We start from the raw sequence: 21,854 nt of genomic DNA, 5'->3' as shown, positions 1-21,854 counted from the left end.
TTGAAAAACATATCGCTATATTGAGTAAATGGCCAATATTAGTGTGGTGTGCGATAATACATTGGCCGTTTACTTGAGAAACATTTTTGTTTTGTTTTAGTTTTTTGGCCATTTACTTTTTTCGTTGCTATATTATAGAACAGAAGAAAGCGTTTTTCTTAGTATTCTCTTTTTAAAAATCTCAAATCATCGAAGAAATATGCAAAATATAAAAACGACATTAAATTCAACTTCCCAGCTAATTAAATAACGCTTAAAACACATTGAGAATGTCCATAGCTCTTTTTGAGACGTAAAAAAAATTAAGTTTAGTGAAAGGCCAATAAATAATTTGACGTTTCAGCAAATGGCCAAAAGTAAACAGCCAAAAAATCACACGATTGAAGTACAAGGCCAATAAATTTTTTGATCGAAATCTATCGATTTTAATATCCAGTAAGCTTGTCACATACATAAAAAACCGTACAAGGTGTGAATTGCTTCAATATCTTGATTGAAAATCAAATTGGGACAAATCAGTAGAACTAGAACTTTTCTCAATCCTATTCGCCTAATTTAATAATACTTTAATCAAATGTGCGTGAAATTATGCTATGAACATTTTAAATGTATTCAGAATGCGTTCTAAAACATAAAAACATACATAATAGCCAACAGCCAAAAAACATTTGAAGTTTAGTGAACGGCCAATGTGCTATACAGTGAAAGTAAAGGGCCATTAATCTTTTTTGAGCAAAAATCCGCTCAAATCAAGTAAAATCTCCAAAAAATTATTTCAAAATATAGATTAAACCACAACGAATGTGTGAATTTTTTTGACAAAATTCGCCTTCGTTTTCAAATAGCAGTTTGAAATATATTACTAAAAATTTCAATCCCATTTTTCTCGATTCAGTCATTTTGTTTATTGGCCCTTTTCAAAAAAGGCGTGAATGTAATCTCTTACAAGATGCAGCGATGCCAGATTGGCAGAAACGCCTGTACGCCTACGAAAAACAACCCAAAAATTGCTCATTTTTGGGGTAGCGTTCGTTGAATAACGTAAATTTAGGTAAACCGCGTTGAAGATAGTTTCAATTCAACCATTCAATTGATGATAACATGAAATTTTATTATAAAACTACTGCGAGAACTCTGCGTCGAACAATGTTGAAACAGTAATAACTATAATATTCGTTGTTTTTTATTGCTTGTAGGGTAAATTCTATTGCAAAATTCTATTCGGGTTGGGATGCAAAACTCCCCCCGGTGACGGAAAGGCCGCTGGTAACCGAACCAACCTCTCATCAGCACGCTCTTTCCGCGGCCCATAAATGACATAAATGAAATTTAAGATTGATTAAAAATAAAACCATTACTTGCATTGAAATGTTAATTCAATATTTTTATTTCGAGATTCTGATGTAATTGGGTGTAAGAACCATCTACAAACTTTTACAGACATTTTAAAATATTTTTTTTACATGCGCTTCTCCAAAACATATGGCATCCCTGTCTCTTGTTTCCGAAGTCGACATATTTTTGACAGCCGATATTGCTTTCAATAACAATAACAATCGACATGCCGAATAGTGTTGCGAAACAGAGAGAAATACGATTCGACGTGAACGCGAAAATAGGACAGAAAGATGTTCGCATCGCTCTTGGACAAATCCTGCCGTCGAGAGACGAGAGAGAGCTTAGCGATTTTTTCACTCGCCTCGCACTCGAAAGGCGTCAGAAAGGTTTCTGAAAAATTTAATGTGCTCCGTTTAACTATAGTTTTTGACCGGGAAACCTAATCCAGAATCAATATGAATGTCGAGGAAGAGGTACTAAAAATCCAGAAGAAGCTCGGTAAAATGACCGCATCCGATGGGACGGTAAGTAGAAGTGTGAATTCTCGTTTTTATAGTGTCATGTCGATCTGCGCCAGAACGCGCATCAGTTTTGGTACAGTAATGGATGACTGTCGGATAGCGAGCCTGGTAGGCCACTGAAACTTTGTGAGCGAGACCGTTGTACGATATGAGCGAGGGCTGCGGAGAAAAGGAAGAAAAAACAAACTTCAACTTTTCGAGCTATCAGCCGGCAACACCACCCCTAGCTTGTTAAAGACGCTTTTAATTTTGTTTATTGCTATGATGTGTTTAGATCTATTCAATGTTTCTGCGTTATAGCTCTTGAAATAACCAACCGGCTGTTCTTAAACATTTAAAGTACCTACCTATAATACAATTTTTACTGGAATAACACTGCCACTCCCATCTGTAGTTCCATACGTCGGAAATTTAAATGCACGTCTTCCAAATTATTCTCCCCCAGAAAATGACCAATCCAGTTATACATGTATTTCTCATCAATAACCTAGATCTCGTTTTTCTTTCCACTATCCACTAGGGTCAAGAGCAAGCACTGGACTTGCTACGGGAATTGCAGCGTCTGAACGTTGACTTGGATATATTGACCAAAACACGCATTGGGATGACCGTTAACGAACTACGGAAGTGCAGCAAAGATGACGAAGTGATCAGTTTAGCAAAATCATTGATCAAAAGCTGGAAGAGATTCCTAGCTGCAACGCCTCCTTCGAAAGAATCAACTAAGGATTCATCTAAGTCATCGAGCAAATCATCCAGCAAGAATAGCAGCAAATCGGATATCAGCAGTGGCAAAAAAGAATCCGAGAAGGAAAAGGATTCCAAGAAACCTGTCCAGTCCACTTTCCCAGCTCCTTCCAGCAATACTACCGATGCTGTCCGCCTCAAGTGCCGTGAAATGTTGACTAATGCGCTGCGAGTGGATGGAGAACCTCCGGAAGGCTGCCAAACTCCAGAAGAGCTGGGTGACGAACTGGAAGAAGCCATCTTTGTAGAGTTCAGAAACACCGATATGAAGTACAAAAACCGGATCCGCTCACGTGTTGCAAATTTGAAGGATCCCAAAAATCCTAGTTTGAGGAGTAACTTTATTAGCGGAGCCATCACTGCCCAACGTCTTGCAAAAATGACTCCCGAGGAAATGGCCAGCGATGAAATGAAAAACTTGCGTGATCGTTTCGTGAAGGAGGCCATCAATGACGCTCAGCTGGCCACTAACCAGGGTACCAAAACCGATCTTCTCAAATGCGGCAAGTGTAAGAAACGTAACTGTACGTACAACCAGCTGCAGACGAGAAGCTCTGATGAACCGATGACAACGTTTGTTTTGTGTAACGAATGCGGACATCGCTGGAAGTTTTGTTAAACTTCGGAACTAATGTTTTCTCGTTTGAATGTTTGAAGAAATTTAAGCCCAAACAGCCCATCCCCAGCGAGGAAAAGCAACCCCCGTATAATATTTACTATTAACTTAAGTATAAGTGTTTGCTTACAAACTCGTATTTGAACTGCTTGCTTCAGTTTTGATACGGTCGATGATTTAAGTTCAAGAAAACATTATCACCTGGTGGACGAACACAACTAATGTGTTGCTGTTTAGACACAATAAGCAAAACAATTGTACGCCTCAAATAGTATTTTGAGAGCTATGTAGCCGGAAATTCTGAATAAATGCGAGAAACAAAATAGGATCCTATAGGTGATCTTCAGTGCGTTGTTCAGTTTGTAGGCTGTCGAAAAGTTTACAAAAATTAATTTTAACAATTCACATTATGCGATAATACATGAAAAGTTACAGAAAACTGCAGTGTGTAATGAAATAAAAATACAAAACGTACTAGAGTTGATTATTTTATCATTCATCCGAAAAATTACGATGGTCGTTACATTTTTTTTATTTTGAAAACCGTACTAAAAATTTTAAATTTGAAAAACTTGAAAATTTAAATTTAGCCGTAAGAATTTTTGGATTGAACACCCCGACAGGGCCGAGGGTGGTGGCTAGCGGGTTTCATACATTCTTGACCGGGCGGACAAAGCTATGGTGCCTTGAACACAGGCAACGCAGATCCAAAACCATAATTAAAATGATAAGTTCTGCGTTTGAGATGCACTTCCTCCATTTGCCAGACGAATACCTGTAATTATTGCGCAGAACTGTATGTATAATAGGGTGGGACAAAAAATAGATTCTAGCTCCGAGCAACTTTTTAGGTACCATTTGGGTCCTAGAACAACTGTGCAAATTCTTAGCTCGATCGGTGAAACTATATTTTTGCGCCCACTGTTTAAAGTTTACATGGGATTTTGTATGGGAAAGTTAACTTTTACAAAATAATTCCTCCAAGAGTCGCCCATTACTTCCTAAAAATAAATCGTTATGTGGCTTGTATAGGAAATTTAACAAAGAAAAAAAGTCTCGAAAACCACGAAACGATCTGATTCTTGTGGGAAAAGTTATTAAGCAAAAACCAATTGATGCTCTGACGATTGAAAAAATATTCATTTTTTCTAGCACCACTGCTGTTGGTTGTCCAATTATACGCAATTTTGTTTTAATCCTCTCTTAACGTATCTAAATCGTTTATCTATACTATTTGGCCACTTCGCAAGGTTTTGAGTTATAACTTGAGGCTTCTTTTGTACATAATAAAAGAAAGTTAAAAATTTTGTATATAATAAAACCGTCAGAAGCAATGATGCTATGAAAAGTGAAATTTTCATCAATCTTCAGGGCATCAATCGGTTTTTGCTTAATAACTTTTTCCACAAGCATCAGATCGTTTTGCAGTCTTCTAGACTTTGTTTCCTTCACAAATTTCTTAAAAAAATCAGACATCTGTTTATTTTTAGGAGATAACGGGCGACTCTTGGAAGAATTAATTTGCAAAAGACAATTTTCCCATACAAAATCCCATGTAAACTTTAAACCGTGGGCGCAAAAATATAGTTTCACCGATCGAGTTAAAAATTTGCAGAGTTGTTCTGGGAGCTAAATGGGACCCAAAAAGTTACTCGGAGCCAAATTTTATTTTTTTCATATAACCATGTCCCACTCTAATGTATAAGTCTAATTGTGAGTCCTACAGTAGTGGTAAGCGCGTGGAAGGAGTGATTTTTAGCGTTCGAGGCCAGGGGTGCATTTCTATCTGAGTTGGCATGAGTGTTGACTAATTGTGTAGCAGTGTGATCGCGAGCGTTTGTGAGTTAACGTGTTTGTGCTTGAGCGTTTGTGAGTTAACGTGTTTGTCGCTTGCGCTCGCGTGCGTAAATGCGATTTTATAATCGTGTGGCCATCATCATATTCACGTGTATTTTTGAACGATCGTGCGCGGACCATGAATCTGATGCTTAATTTTTAGTGCATGATAAAGATATTACAAGAGTCAGTTTCCCGATATCACTAGAGTTCCGGGTCATGCCGCCATGGAACGCGTTGTCTAGTGAATATGAGCGTCATTTTTGATTGGTCCACTGAAAGCATGAGTCTAGGCTGCTATAACCGAAGGTAGAGACTTCCAGATGTGTATAAGTCATGATCGCGCGAGCGGTGGGTTAATGCTTGAGACAGCGTTTGTAAATTTATATGTGCTGCAAAGTTCATTTAATTACCGAGGTGTTCTAACGTTGGCCAGATCGTGGGCGTAAGTATGTGTAGATGATTGCTTTTGCGCGTTCGCAATTGTGACCAGGTTTGTATTACCGCGAAAGCCACGAGCGTTTGTACTTTTTGAATTGGAAATATGGTGAAATTATATGAGAGAATATGCAATTAAAGTGTGTAAGTATGAATCTTATTTAGGATAGAAAAATTAGAGGAGCTATGACATGCCGAATGAAGAAAAAAGATGCAAAGAGATCAATTAGAAAGATATAAATTGAGCGATATTATTTTTGGTATACAACAGAAGTGGAAAGGCAAACTTATAGAAGTACAACACAAACAGGCCAATTGAGTGGAAGAAAAGAACACATGTAACATGCAATCAAACTACTTTAACTCATCTAAATGCCAGCGAATGATTTTTATTTACCATTAACGACAACTGCATTCTGTTAGGATTTCATCATTCTCTGCTGAACAGGAATGGATGATCCATGAGCGTCGGTAAATTGATTGTATCTTAATTTATCCAATCCTATCTTCCCGAATGAATAGAATCGAATGCACAAATTGAACACCGGATTTGTACTAGTACTAAATACTAACTAATAGGCTTCTGCTTCTAAATTTATTTAATTTCCTGCACACGATGACGAAGTCGACCGATAAATCGACACACAATGACCCCCACTGCGAGCCGTGCCCACAAACACTGGTATTAAGCTGCTGAACAATGTTTGCAAACACAGCCCACAGAAAAGGTCAATCCAAGGCGACGCGCAAGTCGGCCTCGTCAGCTCGCACAGGCTAGTGGTTAAGCGTTAGTATGAGCAGGTGCAGAGTATGAAAAAAGGCCCGTAAGTCCTCTCGGTCTCCTCGATGTACCACTATCGAGGCATAATGCAATAACCATCTTAAAGTCTTGCAGAGATTCTTCAGCACTGATGCACGCTTGATGATATTTACAATACCGTCAAACCCCTCAACCTAGTGGAGGGGGATTGAACACCCCGACAAATTTCTACGAAAAGTTTGAATTTTTTATACTATTCTAATTTACTTGCAATGCAACCATCTTATAGTAGCCTATGGCATGGTAAATTATTTGTAAGTGGTATGTGCGTTCATATTCTACATTCTTGTAGGTCAAATTTAATGGGCAATTCGTATCTCAACTCGTGGAATAAAGGGCAGCTACACGACGAAAGTTTCAATCTAACCTCAAATACTCAACCTAAATTTATTCACTTCCTATCAAATGCGCGTCAAATATAATTTTTACAATTTTTCGAAATTGGCTTGCAAGTTATTTTTGATTTAAAAATTCGTTTACTACTGGTTAAAAGCTGGTTGTGTTCCACTACGAAGTTGATAACAGTCTATTATCACTATCAGATAGAGAAATAGATTTTTTAAAATAAAAAATAATTTATACACATACAAACTTTATTGTCATTATCAAATATAAACATATTTTCATTGAAAAAAAAACATTAAGTACAGCAGTTAAAGTAAAAACAGTTCTAGGTACATTGATGTCTTTACAAGTCTGTCTCAAACAGCACTCGAGGTAACATTTTTAGTAAAATTCGTCACTGTTGCGGAGTCAGTCACCTAGCTTAGTTGACCTGGAGGGCAGCGGACTGCTCCTTGACCCAGAAGACTCCGCCGTTCAGAGCTATGGTGCAAGTCATCCGGACGCTCTCGCTGAGTCCTCGTGGGGCAACCCAGTTGAATGAGATTTCTCTTGGATCGGAGGTCATTTTCTTGTGTGTGATGGCCGACTGTGGATTAGAAGATTGTTAAAAGCATTTAAATGGTTGTAACATACAATATTTAATATGCGCGAATATTAATTATTGTGTGCGAGTGAAGCAAAATAACTTGTTCGTGATCTGAAGTAGTTATCCGAATAAGGCTATTTCTAATGAATGAGGTAGTTTTTCCTTGTTCAACTATGCATCAATCGATAACTTATTGGCGCAGAATTTTACCGGCGAGTCACGATATATCGTTTCACTGTGTTGGTTGATAGTATGTAATATAATATCACTTAGAAGATAAAATTGGCCATTCAATCACGATTTAGATGTACATTAATATCTAAACAAAACCGGGCCTTACCTTCTTCGAGTTGCCACAGTCTAGAGTTTGAATGAAATTGTTGTTCGGTGGAACATCGAACGATCCTACTGCCGTTTCGCCGACACGAGCCTGGCAAAGTAGCCCTTTGATGGTGTCCTTGTTGGTGTTTCCTTTCACGGTTACGGTGATTCCTTCGCCGGATTTAATCTGCTTCTTGTTCAGCACAATTGTGTACGGTGCTGCTGACTTCTGCGGTTCAGTGTGGTGCTGCGGAATCATGTCACCGCATGCAGCGGCCGGAGCTCCCGCCGAGAATGATAAAGCCGGAGTGGCACACATGCTGGCAACTGCCATCAGAATGAAGACGACTCGGTAGGTCATGTTGGCTGAAAGAAAGGTATATGAAATTTTTCAGTACATTTCAAATGCAGGTTTGTGCAGACTGCCGGCAAGGAAGGAACATGCCTTCCTGGTGAATAATTTGAAGCTAATGACAATGATATAAACTCTTCAAAAAAGACTACCTCGGAACACTGCTTTGGGTTTCTTCGATTTATCAAATGTTAACTCATCGTAACGGCCTGGGTCAACTGACTCTACCAACCTAACTACTCTTGTTTTCAGAAAAAAAGAAAAAAAGCATCCCGATTTTATCACTCCCGTGGAGTATTTCAGACTGGCCAAATCGGGATATATGGTGCTGGCTTCACTGTATTATCTTTAATCGCTTTCAAACCATTATAGTACTGCGTTGCTAAATAGCACCAAAACTTACATTACAAACTAGCATAATCCAGCCTTGTTCATTGACCTAGATATTTGCCAAACTCTGTACTTCTTGGCTACAATCAAACAGCAGCAAGAAACTAAAATCCGGGTGGCAATGACCACCATCCTACGGAAAAGAGCATGCTGCATTCGAAATATATGCCTTTGTCGCTGGCTCCACCACAGCAGAGCGAGAACCGCACCTGAATTGCATTGTGGTCGCAGACGGTTTTTATCTCTATCGCTTACGATAAAACCGGTCTTCTGAAATCATGTAGTGCACATACAATTGATTCCTAGGTAAATGTTGCTTTTCTTAAGATAAATTGGTTATACGATCAAGCCCCACAAAAAAGATTTTCAGTAAAATAGTTATACTACACGAGCAGAATGCAATAATGTGATAAGTCTATTTTGGCCCTATTATAGCATGAGGGGGAGAACTATTTCGTTAATTACTCGGCCTGCAATTGAGGGAATACCAATCGATTCATTCTAATGCCTTTGCTTTCTTCCAAAAAACAATTGTAATAAGAAAAATGGGCAGAAAATAGTGAAATACCTGCGTTTGAGTGCAACGAAAACTCGAATCGAGTTCCCCAATTTTCATCTTATCATTTGACGGCTGTTCGGTCTTCTATGGAGGCTGTTCTTTAATGACAGCTTCTTTCCCAGAACAGCCTAGATAAACCGTGTAGTGTCGGTAGTGGTTGTTTCAACCGGCTAAGAAATACACTACGGACCACCTGTTGCAGTGGTAAAATCCCACCAAACAAGGAACTGTGGCTGTGGTCCACTAGGAGGTTGATAACAGTCTATTATCCTTCTCTGGACAAAACCTGCCTAAAGTGTTAGATGTAACTCTCTGCTCTGATAGTATTACGAACGAGTTGGCAAACTGGCTCGAACCGTCGTTGTCATTTAAACGTCTCACTAGATATCGTCACATATCGTAATCCCAAATCGATAAACTGGGACCTCTACGAAGAGGGCTTGGCGACTAGGTTTCATGAGTAACTTCTGACAATTGCTCTAGATGACTAGAATGAGGTCGTGGATAAACCAAGCTCATTCATAGTAGCAGCATACCAAAAGACTTGTCCGCTTCGAGTTATGCGTGCTTCTAGGGGAACACCTTGGTGGAACTTGTTCGACTCAAAAAGTTATGTAGAAGAACTTGATATCGCAAACTCAGGGACGGGTTGGATGCATTTAAGTTGACTCGCAAAGCATACAGAAATGCCCTTCGATCCTCTGAGCGAAGTGGTTGGAAAAGCCTCTGCACAAATGTCTCAAGTCTCAACGAGACTAGTAGACTAAATAAGGTGCCTCGGAATCGAAAGACTTTAATGTCAGCTCGATTAGACCTGCTAAAGGTGAATACTCGTCTGACGAAGATGTTGTACTCAACTGTCTTTTTGACACACACTTTTCAGGCCCCAGAGTTATTTTCAGGTAGTTCTGATTCTTGGGCATTTGCTCGACAACCAACCGCGACATCCGAATAGATCAAATGGGCGATTGAAAGCTTTGCTCCGTATAAGTCTCCGGGAAAAAATGGATTCATTCCAGCTCTACTACAAAGAGGATAAGAACAATTCAAGAATATTTTGAAAAAAGTTCTTACTTATAGTCTTGCAACAGGATGCATTCCATTAGCGTGGCAGGAAATAACTGTAATATTCAATCCCAAAGGTGACCGCGTCACTTATGAGTAGGCAAAGAGCTTTAGACCGATTAGTTTAACGTCGTTGGTTTAACCTCCTTCCTACTCAAATCAGTGGAACGTTTAATCGAACACTACATTCGGGATGTTAGCTTGGACGATTTTCTCGATATTGAAGGTGCTTTTGACAACGTGTCTTTCGAAGCCATTTTGAAAGCAGCGCGAGGTCGGAGTATCTTCATATATCACTAACTGGATATACGCTATGCTTAGCATCCGACATCTGTGCTCATCGTTATAACAAGTAGAGATAAGGAAACTGAGTGTCTGCGGATGTCCTCAAGGTGGTGTGCTGTCACACCACCCTGCTGGAACCTTGTCGCCGATGGATTGCTGAGGAAACTTAATGAGCTTGGGTGTCCGAGGTATGGTTTCACCGATGATTATCATATAATGATAACCGGTATTTGCAACACATTTTTTTTTGATTTGATGCAACAAGCCTTATGCGTTGTTGAGCAATGGTGTCTTCATGTTGGACTATCAGTCAATGCAAATAAAACATCAATGGTGCTTTTCACGCAACGAAGGATTACAACCGGAACTCGTCCATTGCAGTTCTTTGACTCTGAAATTATTATCGCAGATCAAGTTAAGTACGATAGGGTAATTCTTGACTCAAAACTTAATTAGACATCGATTACAGGATCAAGAAAGCCTCACCTTCGACAAATGTAGACGGGCGTTCGGCAAATCTTGGGGGCTCAAACCCAAATACATTCAGTGGATCTACACAACAATTGTTAGCCCAATACTGGTATATGGGTGCCTTGTTTGGTGGTAGATGGGAAAAGTCGTGACAATCCAATCAAAGTTAAACCATCTTCAGAGGATGGTCTTGATGGCGATGACTGGTGCGTTCTCGACAACACCTACTGCTGCTCTAGAGGCACTCTTGAACATAAAACCACTACATGTGTTTCTGAAACAAGAAGTACTTTCTTGTGCATACCGTCTTAAGGTTATTAGACAGAATCTTTTTTTTCTCAGGCAGTCAGGCTGCTCTAAAAGCACTTAATTCGGCGGATTCGAGATCGAAATTAATAATCGCATGTCGAACTCAAATCGCTTCTACCTTCTATCGATACCCGGTCATTCCGGTATTACTGGAAACGAATGGGCAGACGAATTGGCTAGAGCTGGCGCTATGACTGACTACGTCCAGAATCAGTTCTACCACTGTCGATAAGTTGGATAAAGCACAAGATTCGCTCTTAGGCTGCATCCCAACATGCCAACCATTGGCGTATCTTGCAAACATGCGTTCAAACAAAGACTTTGCTGTCGGATGTGAGTCCAAAAATGTCAAAGAATTTGCTGCATTTTTCCAAGCACAACTGCAGTATTCTAGTCAGAGCACTGACTGGACATTGCAAACTCAATTATCACATGGCTACTATTCAGCGCGCTGAGTATTATTCATGTGATCTTTGTGAATCCGATTACGGAACATTATGGTGGAATATTCGAAATGTATCTGGTTACGCTCTTTTGAAGGAAAGTCTATGTCTGAAAATTAAACCAGTCAGTTTTTTCTTTGTTAACTGGTCTTGTCATGAGTTAAAATATTAATTATCTTCTAGATAAATCGTTCAGCTCAAACCTTTGTGGAAATGTGAGGTGGGATCATCATCAGGGGTCCGCGGACCCCAGGTTGAGAATCACTGGTGTAAACTATAACTTTTTTATTTGATTATTCTTCAATTTCTTTCCTTCCTCTATTTCTCATATGGGAAAAATGCGTGGTATGTCGGAAAACGCGTGGTGGGACAAAGCCCCCCCTTGCCTCCTAGGATGCTACGGCTCTGCGTAACGTGAAGTTGCCGCAACAGCATGAAAAAGTACAAAAGTTGAGAATCATAAAACGCCTAATATCACAAAACCATTGATGAATAATGTTTATAATAATACTCCGTGCACAATTATCATCAATTGAAACACGTTTGATTGAAACTTTTGTTTACATTTTGAGTAAAAACTCTTGATATAACCAACCGTTTTACACATAAATTGAGAGTATACCACAGGAAAAGTATTATTATCGATTGTCATCACTGAAATGCTGCTAACATTTATAATTTTCAAGTTATTGAATCTCCTGTTTCAAAAAGTATGTTTCTTGACAAGTACTAAATAACGCTTGTCGTAAGTTAGCACAACAGCAACGATATGCCACATACTAGGGTCACACATCTCAGCCTAACTCGACGAAGGTAAATGTACATTTGTAGGCTCTCCAACTTATCAAAAAAGCTGTTTTATGTAATCGATGAACAGTTGGTGCTGTAGCGGCCGCCTTTGGCGACCGGCAAAGAGCCAACAGACAAACTATCGAGGATTTTCGCATATTTTATGCTACTCGTTGTTCGATACCGGCACAATGGAGAGTAGAATGGAGCGTGGCAGCCAAGATAGCATATACGATTTTCCAATACGGTTGTTCCATAAGATACTATCAAGTGTTTGTGCTGTTGGAAAGCTTGGTTATTTGGTAGAAAAATTGTCATACATTGCTTTGAGTTATGTTGATTGCATTTGTGGATTCCAGTAGCTCTAAGTTCGCTCCTATTCTTCCCAGATTCATATAACAATGACAGTATCAGCATCCGTTCTAATATAACAGTTTATAGAACTATTTTTCGGCGATGCCAAACATGATAGTAGTTATTAGATGACACACACAGTTTTAATACAGAAAATATAATAATGCAGGATTTCTTTATTATTTTATCATTTTTGATCATTTTTTCGTTATTTGTCACGATCAATGATTTTGAAATGCGAGTAAATTTTTTTTAAAATAATTTAATATTGACCACCTAACCACACATCGCCCCAAAAGTGTATGCAATTGGCTGTTTCACCACGTTCTACTCTACCGATGGTAGATGTATGAATATGGAAGTCGTCGGCAGAACAAGTTGTAAAAATCAGTTGTGGGTCAATGTTGTCATCGCATGCATAATAAAGCGTCAATTTATCAGATGCAAAAGAGACGCGGGCTCGAGAGAACTGAGAACCGCAACAAAACGTTTCAAGTTTTAATTAACTGTTAAACGCAGAGTTGGCACATTAGATTTAAACTCCTCTACTGATTGAAGGGTCGAACAGAATGTTGTATAGATCAAATTATCAGGTGCACAACAAACCTGTTAGAAGAGAACAATTGAAGCCACTTTTCCACCTAGAAGCTGATTAATTCAATCGACGGTGAACGGTCATAAATCCCTGTTGCTCGTGTTCAGGCTTGGGCGACATAGGCCACTGGTTACCTTGATGTGTTAAAATGATTCGCCAAAATCATTAGGGTCATTAACCAGTGTGGGTTCTACGGCAATTTCGTTTTCATATAGTGGTAGAAAACTTGTCTTCATTAGTCATCCATCACGGTCAGTCTATATCAGAAACTTGTTTCAAATTGACAGACATGCCGGCATTGTAGGATTGCTGATTGGTTTTTTTTGTATCATCCTGACTCCAGACGATAGAAAAACCTGCTAAGGGGAAACCAGAATAATAAATTTGGTACTGAAGTGCACGTGACCTCAACCATGATGAGAGCCGGTTTCCTGATGCCAAAAACACCCCGAATATTTGCTAATTTATGGGGGATAACCCGATCCGATTTCAAAGTCAAATTAAGTGATTGCGGCACCATGATATAGCTGATTTCTGTTTATTCTGCCCTTTTCAACTGTGATTCACCAAGTTTCACTTTCCGCTTTTTAGAATGACCACCCAAATCAAACCGATAATATGAAAAATGCTACGCATAAAAAGTTCGTAATTTTGCTTTGTTTCGCTATATCACAATATGACGCATTTAAATTGTCGCAAATAAAGCATAATCTGCATTATAAGAATTGTAATGCGACAAATCTGTGGGATCCAAATTTGCTGACTGCCGAAATAGCGACAAAAGATGCAAAACACTCGATTCGCATATATTGAATATAATAAAATCGTTTGGCACTTGCGTACCACGAAATTCAAAAAATCGAATTCTATTAGAATCATGCAACTCGTGCCAATAGAACTTGCAAACGAGCAATAAAAGTGAAAGGCAGATTATATAAAACTGAATATGATTACGTAATGAGTATGCAGTAAAACAAAGCTACACAAACATCAATTCACTCATCAGTTTGCAATAAGCCTATCTCAAATGTTAGTAACAACTACACAAATGTGATCTAGCCGTTTGACCTAAAATTCGCATATATCCAAAAAAGTAGTTTTTGCTTCGACCAGAAGACTCAAGCGGCCACATGATTGCTTCCAACGAGTGACCTTATGATGTAGAATACTACAACCGTAACTAGAGAAGTTGACAGAGGTTGTAAAACAAATGCGGAAATTTGTTTTATTCCAAACGATGCTAAAATGGTAGCGCGGCTATTTAATAGGCAGTACTTATATAGAGTGAGATCAACTGCAGTCTAGCTGATGAGAAACGCACAGTTCTCGCCTTTGCATTGATACGACTGGAACTGTTGAATCACCCAATCTAACTAGCTGTAGTTAGAGCCACTTGCACCTCTAGCTCTTTGTCTGGGGCTAATACCTGTCGATATTATAATTTAACCCTCACTGGACCAAACCGTCCGATACATTTATGGATGTAGCTGTTTACTGTAATGGTTATCATGTTTTCAGATCTCTTGTTCTTTTCAATGTTGTAAAACGACAGCAAATTACATTATTACATTCTGTATTCACCCTAATCACACGGAAAACAGATGTCTATATTCAAACGATTTAGTTCAGAAATATTGTGTAAATATTTGAAAGAATACGCATTACTATACTGTCATCATACCAGCATGTACCGAAGGCACAGATATAGATCGATACAGATGCGCTTCGTTTGGCCAAGTTTCTATCAAAACACAAGAGTGAATTTCAAAACGTTACTTTACTATCGATTAACTGGAAATTGTATTTTTCCAAATGGCCTTTCTTATCTTACAATATAGATTTTTTGGAACACCTATGCAAAAGAGTATTTGCATAAAAGTTTTAGCAAAGTTCCTTTAGCAATGCAGTTTTTTAGAGTTCAGGATTTGACCTGCTGACTATCGGTCCTGATCACTGCAAGAGGAAGGGTCCATTAAAGTACTAACAAACATCATAACTTTGATGTTATTAAATTTTGTAACTTTAATAAATCCAAATCTCAACGTTCCCACTCAAAAATGTATATTCCACCTTAATTTCAGCTCCCACCATCCATCCATCCTTCCATTTTTCGTCTGCGTCCCTTATCACCTATTTTTATTAGGTGATTCGTCAACAGTGCTATCTTTGAAAATGAGCCACCTTGGTCATGCAACTATTTTTTTCGTGTAATTTTAAATGTTCATTGATTGCAAGGGAACACGTATCCGTCGGGTGATGCCAATCGAGCCTCTCATTTCTTCAAACTGAGCAAACCAATTTCTGTATTTGTTTAGTGTTTATTAGACCAACTAGGGAACTAATCCAAAGAGTGCATAGGGAAAACGCATGCTCTTGTCTGAGTGGAATGACGACTCAATTATGTGTAAGGTTTAACAATTGACAATTCGCGAGAAGGATAGAAAACCAGTTACCAGTTTCCTTCAGTCATATCAGCACGAAGAATAGTAATGTCTTATTGTCATGTTCATTGGTTTGCTTTCAGTTCGTTACAATATGTTCTTTACATATTGATTTGAGATATTATTATAAATGGTATTGAGTATTTTCACATAATTTTGAGTAATACATGCGCTATATTGCCTTGTAAACCATATTTCATTTGCATAATAATATTGCAACAGAATCGAGAATCGCTTCTTTATTTCTTGCATCTTCTGCATTCTCTGGTTTTGATACATTGTTTTTTTTTCAATTTAGTGATTTAGTTTTTCCTGCCTCCATGTCGTAAAAATTGACAAAACAACACTCTCTATTGTTCATCTCCTGCATCTTTTAAACTTTCTAGGTAATTTTACTTTATTAGCTTATAGTACAAGCCAGTGTCGGAATAACATTCCTGTCATTTCCTACTACGATCTACGTTCGGGCCTGGCCGGCGCCGGTGGTGATCAATAAATAACTTGGGGTTACCAGAAGTTGTACATTAAACGATGGTTTGTTACTTCCACGCATTATCATCTATTGATTCTCTATGCAGTTTCAGCTAGTCCCAATCAATAACGGAGTAGCAGCCAGGGGAGTCGCGCAAACTCAAGCCCAAGCTCATTGGACGCGTGTGAACATAAATAATCCAGAAACGCAATTCAAGGTTCTTGCAAAAAATTTATAAACCATGGTTGTCGAACAATTTACGAGACCCACACAAAATTGGTATCAATAGGCTGCAAATAAAATAACGTCAATACGTTGACTACTTTTTAACCTCTTCATGTCCATGTTGTTTGTGGACAACAACGTTTTTAAACAGCTATAACTTATGATTGAGGCAAGATTTGCTCACAAAAACAAGTAAGGCTAATGAATGTGACTATTGCCTTTCATTTGAGTATTAAAAGTTACAAGGATCAGCTCTAGAACTGAAGTTATTGCAATTAGTCTGATTGGATTCCGATGGAGCAGTGCTCCCAAGGATAGTTTATGTTGATGACGGAAGATATATTTTTCATATATCTTCGTTATGTTACAATATTATTGAAAACTGATAAAACTTATCAATTTAGACTGACTTTGGCTACGTTTTTCACGCATTTGGACTATTTTAAATATTCTAGGATAATTGTATTGAGCATTGGAAGGTTAAATTTTAGTATCTTCTAGCACTGCGAGGGAAGTACCTATCTTTATGAAAAAGGCTATTCGTGTTTCTTGGCCCCACCGTTTTTAAGGAAAAAATATTACACTAGAAAAAAGTTAGGCATCAAACGGTTAAATCACGCCCGCAAGTTTCACAATCGTGATTTAGAAAAGAGGGTCTTATTTAGCTGCGCTTGTTCCGTTCTGTGGGTAGTACGAGCCTCCACCGAGCTGTTGTTCTGAAACCGTAGACGCATCTCGGTCGTTCCATCCAAAACACTAAAATCATCATTGTTGTACACATAATCTTTGACGACAGATGTATTGGTTAACAATGATCCTACTATAAGCTTTAGATGGTTTGTTCCCTTCAAAATTTGTTGATAGCTAGCAATCTTACTGAAGTTCGAAAACCTTCTTTGAAGCTTTCGATTTCTTTGAAGTTAGTAAAACTGCTCTGGAGTTTGAAGGGCCCTACCGTTCCTGAATCTTGCTGAACTTTTCATTCTGATATTCGTAAAACTATTGCAATTTGTAGGTTTTTTCGGAGTATTTTACTGGAATTTGTAGAACAACTGCGAGTTTCAATAAATTTTCTTGGAGATCGCAGCGAATACCTTGAAGTTCGAAGAAATGTCGTAAAATTTATAAATTCTCGCCGAAGTTTGTATGACTACCTAAGATCCTATTGAATATTCTCGAAATTTCAAAGACATCCCCGAAATGCTTAAGATTTCTGTCAAGTCGTAGGGTTTTCTTGAAGTTCAGACATTTCTGATGTTAGCAGAACTGCTTTGAGATTAGTGGAATATAGCTAGTCGAGGACACGTGGAAGATCTTTGCTTTGTTCAACAAAAATTCGTTGCACTTCACTAAAATTACAGTCTTGTACAACTCCTCTGAACTTCTAAGTATCTCTCTAAATTTAAGAAATCCTGTGCAATTTGTACGACTCTCCTGAAATTTGTAGAACGTCCATATAATTTGTAAGATTCCATAGGAAAAATAATAGGAAAATCGATGGTAGCATAGCAGTTTGGTTTCGCGAACACATGCGCGACAAAGCTGTGACAACAAATGAAGAAACAACCAGTAACTTCCTAACATGAATAATTTTGCTCGCGATCTTCTCTCGACCGGGTTTCATGAAACTTTTAATTTCGGAATAGTGTAATAAATACTTGGAAATTTAATAGCCGCTGTTTATATTGGTGACGTCGCGCTGTTAACTGAAATATTCTAACAGTAAATTAACCCTTTCAGGCCAAATTTTTTTCTAGTGCATGTAGGGTTTCAAAACAATTTTTCCTTGAAAACGGTGGGGTCCTATTTTCATAAAGATAGGTGCTTCCATGGCAGTGCTAGAAGCTGGTCAATTTTTACCTTGTAATGCTCAATGCAATTCTCCTAGAATAATTAAAATAGTCCAATTACGCGGAAAACGTAGCCAACGACTGTCTAAATTGATAAGTTTTATCAGTTTTCAATAATATTGCACCATAACGAAGATATATGAAAAAATCATTTTCGGTCGTCAACGTAAACTGTCCCTGGCAGCACTGCTCCATCGGAATCGAATCAGACTAATTGCAATAACTTCAGTTCTAGAGCTGATCCTTGTAACTGTTATTACTCAAATGGAAGGCAATAGTCACATTCATTATCCTTACTTGTTTTTGTGAGCAAATCTTGCCTCAATCAAAAGTTATAGCTGTTTAAAAACGTTGTTGTCCACAAACAACATGGGCATGAATGGGTTAAGCTGACTTGCATACAGTATAAAATCTTTGCCAACCAAAATCATAAAGATAAATTCGTTGAATCAAATACCTAATACGAAATGCATTAAATGCTATTAAATCGACTCCAATGAAACGTGCATGTTTTTCCAGAAGCCTTCATGAGCTTGGTAAGGCCATGTGATGAAGGTTCGCCAGTGAAGATCCTACTATGCTCTAAGCAGCTACAGGTTCATCGTTAGTTCGCAGTTCGTACATCTAGTATTTTCAATCCCTTTCGCTTGGTATGTTATTCATGGTTATCAGTGAGCACATGGTTTAGGCTACTTCATGATCAGCAATTAGCAACTGCCGAGCGAGTTAACTATCGTTAAGTTTTCCCACGCTTGCACTTGACATTTGATAGGTTTTAATGAGGCAATTATGGTATACTTGAAAATCGAAATAATTGATGAAGTTCGCTAAACTTTTCTGAATTACATAGAACTTCTGTAAAGTTTGCAGAAATTTCTGACCCTCTTAGGACATCGTACCATTTTCTTGAAGTTTACAAAATCGAACTATCTGAAATTTTGCGAAGTTCTTCTTCACATAATTGCGCAAGTAACTACGGGAGCTTTTTACATTTTTATACTATATTGAGGTATTAACCTTAGGATCATTCGCCTCTTTTGCCGGGTTAGCTCTTTGGAAAAAAATTCTCACCCCATGTGCGGGATTGACAATCGACCCCAGATGAGATGCGAGGTAATCGTCCGCCTCCGTTAATATTATTATTACTACAATAACATGTTATCCGATTTTGTTTTACAAAAATCGGACTTTATGGTGTAAAGTGCTAGCAGAAATTTAAAAAATCGGACTGTGCAAATTTCAAAGCTATTGTTCCAGTAAAATTTGAGTTATGATGTACACCGCAAAACTAGTTTTCGGCGAGGCGCCTCCGAAGACACACCGTGACTCGCTCAATTATCAGTGTTTTGCAATGAAGTTTTGGGAAAATATGTTTCAATTGCGGCATACTATTATTGCCACAAAAAAAAATAAAAAAATATGTTTTAATACCTAATTAACCTTCATCTCTGCCCTCTCCACTCAACCCACTAGTTCCCACCACCGCCTCTAAGCGGTCTCTATAAAAATCTAATAAAACTACTAAAAATGATTGTATGTTGTCACCCGCACTTGTATTTCTTTCCAACACTCACACCCCGTTTGGGAAGCTGTATTTATGTGCGCCAATATTCAGACATATTAACCCACTAATGCCCATTTTTTTTTTTGGCTTGAAAAAAACTTTTGTAGGCGGACTTCGTGATGAGAAAAAAGAAAATTATGTTGATAATTCCTGTCAGTAATGTTGTTCAGTTTTGAACAATTCATAGTTGAAGCAAATATGTATTGTTATATACATACTTGAAACAAAATAAAACCAATACACACAAAAACAAAGAACGTAAATTCCAAATTATTTTCAAATTTATTGCTGGTAGATAATCACCCACTATTCATTAATTTTTATATATGTATATATGAGTAATTTATTTCTAAAACTTGTAGCGTTTTCCTTTGTTCTTGATGCTACACCACGGTGTTCCTAAAACCGTTATTAACAAAAAATGACCATAAATTTGCCATACGGCATTCGAAAAATACAGTATCCAAGCATCTTCTCAGTGAATTTCAAGATGATCCATCGAGGGATTCGAGAGAAATTGCGATTTGAAGTTTTATGACACGTTTCATAAGGCTACCAGCAAACACCCACGGGTTTGGTCCTATCTCTATAAACAAAAAATATTTGTCTACTTATTTAGTATATGGCATTCGAAAGATATAGTAATCAAGTATATCCCCTGCAAGTTTGAAAATATTTCATTGACGGAATCGAATTTTTTAACGGTTTGGATGTGGTATGCGGTCATAGATGGGTTTTTAATGGCATTTTCGTTTTTGACGGTGCACTACACCGGTGTAGTCGGTGGTACACTCATTCAAGTTTGGGTGTAATCGTCTATCTATTTTTTGCACTACACCGGTGTCACGGTGTTCCTAAAACCGTTATTAACAAAAAAAATGACCATAAATTCATACGGCATTCGAAAGATACAGTATCCAAGCATCTTCTCAGTGAATTTCAAAATGATCCATCGAGGGATTCGAGAGAAATTGCAATTTGAAGTTTTATGACACGTTTCATAAGGCTACCAGCAAACATGGAAGAATAATGGTACAAGAACGGTCGCATATATCATCCCTTGACAGGTTAAAGCGGGTTTAGTTAAAAGAACATTGCCTGACAATTTAATATTTATCACATAAAAATGCTAAGCTTGAACCTTATTTTCTAAAATCTCGTTCTCCAGAAAAAAGTAAAATTACCATAAATATAGTTCATATACATGGTCGTCAAAGTAAATTAAACAAATGAGAACACTTTTAAAGTTTCTGAATTTGTACTTTAGAAACTCAGCAATAACCAAAGGATCAACAACATCGCGAACCCGTTGTGAATAAAATAAATCACCTTGAACACGCCCTAGAAGATCAAAAATGGAGAATTTATCTAACCTGTGAAAGCTAATCTTTGAACTTGTTTTATTAAGAATAGCTTCTTTGTATTCCACATTCTGTACGTAAATTTAAACTTTTAGGTTAGAAAAATGATATGTATCTAAAATAAGAACAATTTGATTACTTTTTTAAGAACAATTTGCGCCATTGGTTTGTTTCGAGCCAACACTGCAAATTGTCCGTTGTCATGTGGTCTTTGTATTGCAGCGAACAAAACAATTGTCAACCGCCATTAGGTTGTTATCAATATGTCACCTTTTCTTCTTATATGCATAAACGATTGATGAAAATTTTAACACCTTTCTACTGAAATTCTAACCTTTATAACTGTGCTAATTGAGTAATTCCAATTAATATATAAACACCAGCTCACCTGTTTCAGCTAATTAAATAGATAAACGTCGAATAAAATCACTGTTCAATCGAACTATGTTCCACCTTCACATGAATTGATCCTCTCGAATCGAACTCACAAGCAACTTTAAGCCATGTGCAGCTGCTGTGCCCGGGTTTTGTTGGCTCCGGTATGCGCGCCAAATTTCTGCCTTCGGTTTGGTCGACTCTCGCGAGAACTTACACCGTTCTCTCGTTGCTAGATTTGGCGATCTTAAAACGATCAGAGTTGGTGATCGCAAAAGCTCATCGAGTTGGATGACGTTCTTAACCCTTTCGAGTCCGGAATGCCAAAGCGTAACAAGCATTTATTTCATAACAATCATCGCATCGACTGGGTTATTTTTTCTCAT

General features: G+C 38.0%; 2 protein-coding genes across 2 annotated transcripts; one reads left to right on the top strand and one right to left on the bottom strand.

Annotated features, from left to right (window-relative positions):
• The first annotated feature begins 1,655 nt into the window (after positions 1 to 1,655).
• LOC131682150 (transcription elongation factor S-II) lies at positions 1,656 to 3,701 on the top strand. Its single transcript, XM_058963400.1, has 2 exons — positions 1,656 to 1,862; positions 2,380 to 3,701. The coding sequence occupies exons 1-2, from the start codon at positions 1,794 to 1,796 to the stop codon at positions 3,223 to 3,225; spliced, it is 915 nt and encodes a 304-aa protein (XP_058819383.1). The 5' UTR covers positions 1,656 to 1,793; the 3' UTR covers positions 3,226 to 3,701.
• Positions 3,702 to 6,891: 3,190 nt separating this feature from the next.
• LOC131682151 (putative defense protein Hdd11) lies at positions 6,892 to 21,635 on the bottom strand. Its single transcript, XM_058963401.1, has 3 exons — positions 21,482 to 21,635; positions 7,588 to 7,934; positions 6,892 to 7,247 (listed from the first exon to the last, which is right to left on the bottom strand). Exons 2-3 carry the CDS (start codon positions 7,927 to 7,929, stop codon positions 7,083 to 7,085), a joined length of 507 nt encoding a protein of 168 aa, XP_058819384.1. The 5' UTR covers positions 7,930 to 7,934; positions 21,482 to 21,635; the 3' UTR covers positions 6,892 to 7,082.
• Positions 21,636 to 21,854: the final 219 nt, after the last annotated feature.

Source organism: Topomyia yanbarensis, chromosome 2 (assembly GCF_030247195.1).
Source record: "Topomyia yanbarensis strain Yona2022 chromosome 2, ASM3024719v1, whole genome shotgun sequence".
NCBI lineage: Eukaryota > Metazoa > Arthropoda > Insecta > Diptera > Culicidae > Topomyia > Topomyia yanbarensis.
The sequence above is the reverse complement of the archived record's forward strand: the minus strand, read 5'-3'. Positions and strand labels throughout refer to the sequence as shown.

Bases quoted from the DNA above. Each gene is read 5' to 3' on its own strand.
- LOC131682151 (XM_058963401.1), bottom strand. From the start codon at position 7,929: ATGACCTACCGAGTCGTCTTCATTCTGATGGCAGTTGCCAGCATGTGT. The intron at 7,248-7,587 runs GTAAGGCCCGGT...TCTAATCCACAG, and splicing joins ACTGTGGCAACTCGAAGAAG to TCGGCCATCACACACAAGAA.
- LOC131682150 (XM_058963400.1), top strand. From the start codon at position 1,794: ATGAATGTCGAGGAAGAGGTACTAAAAATCCAGAAGAAGCTCGGTAAA. The intron at 1,863-2,379 runs GTAAGTAGAAGT...ACTATCCACTAG, and splicing joins TGACCGCATCCGATGGGACG to GGTCAAGAGCAAGCACTGGA.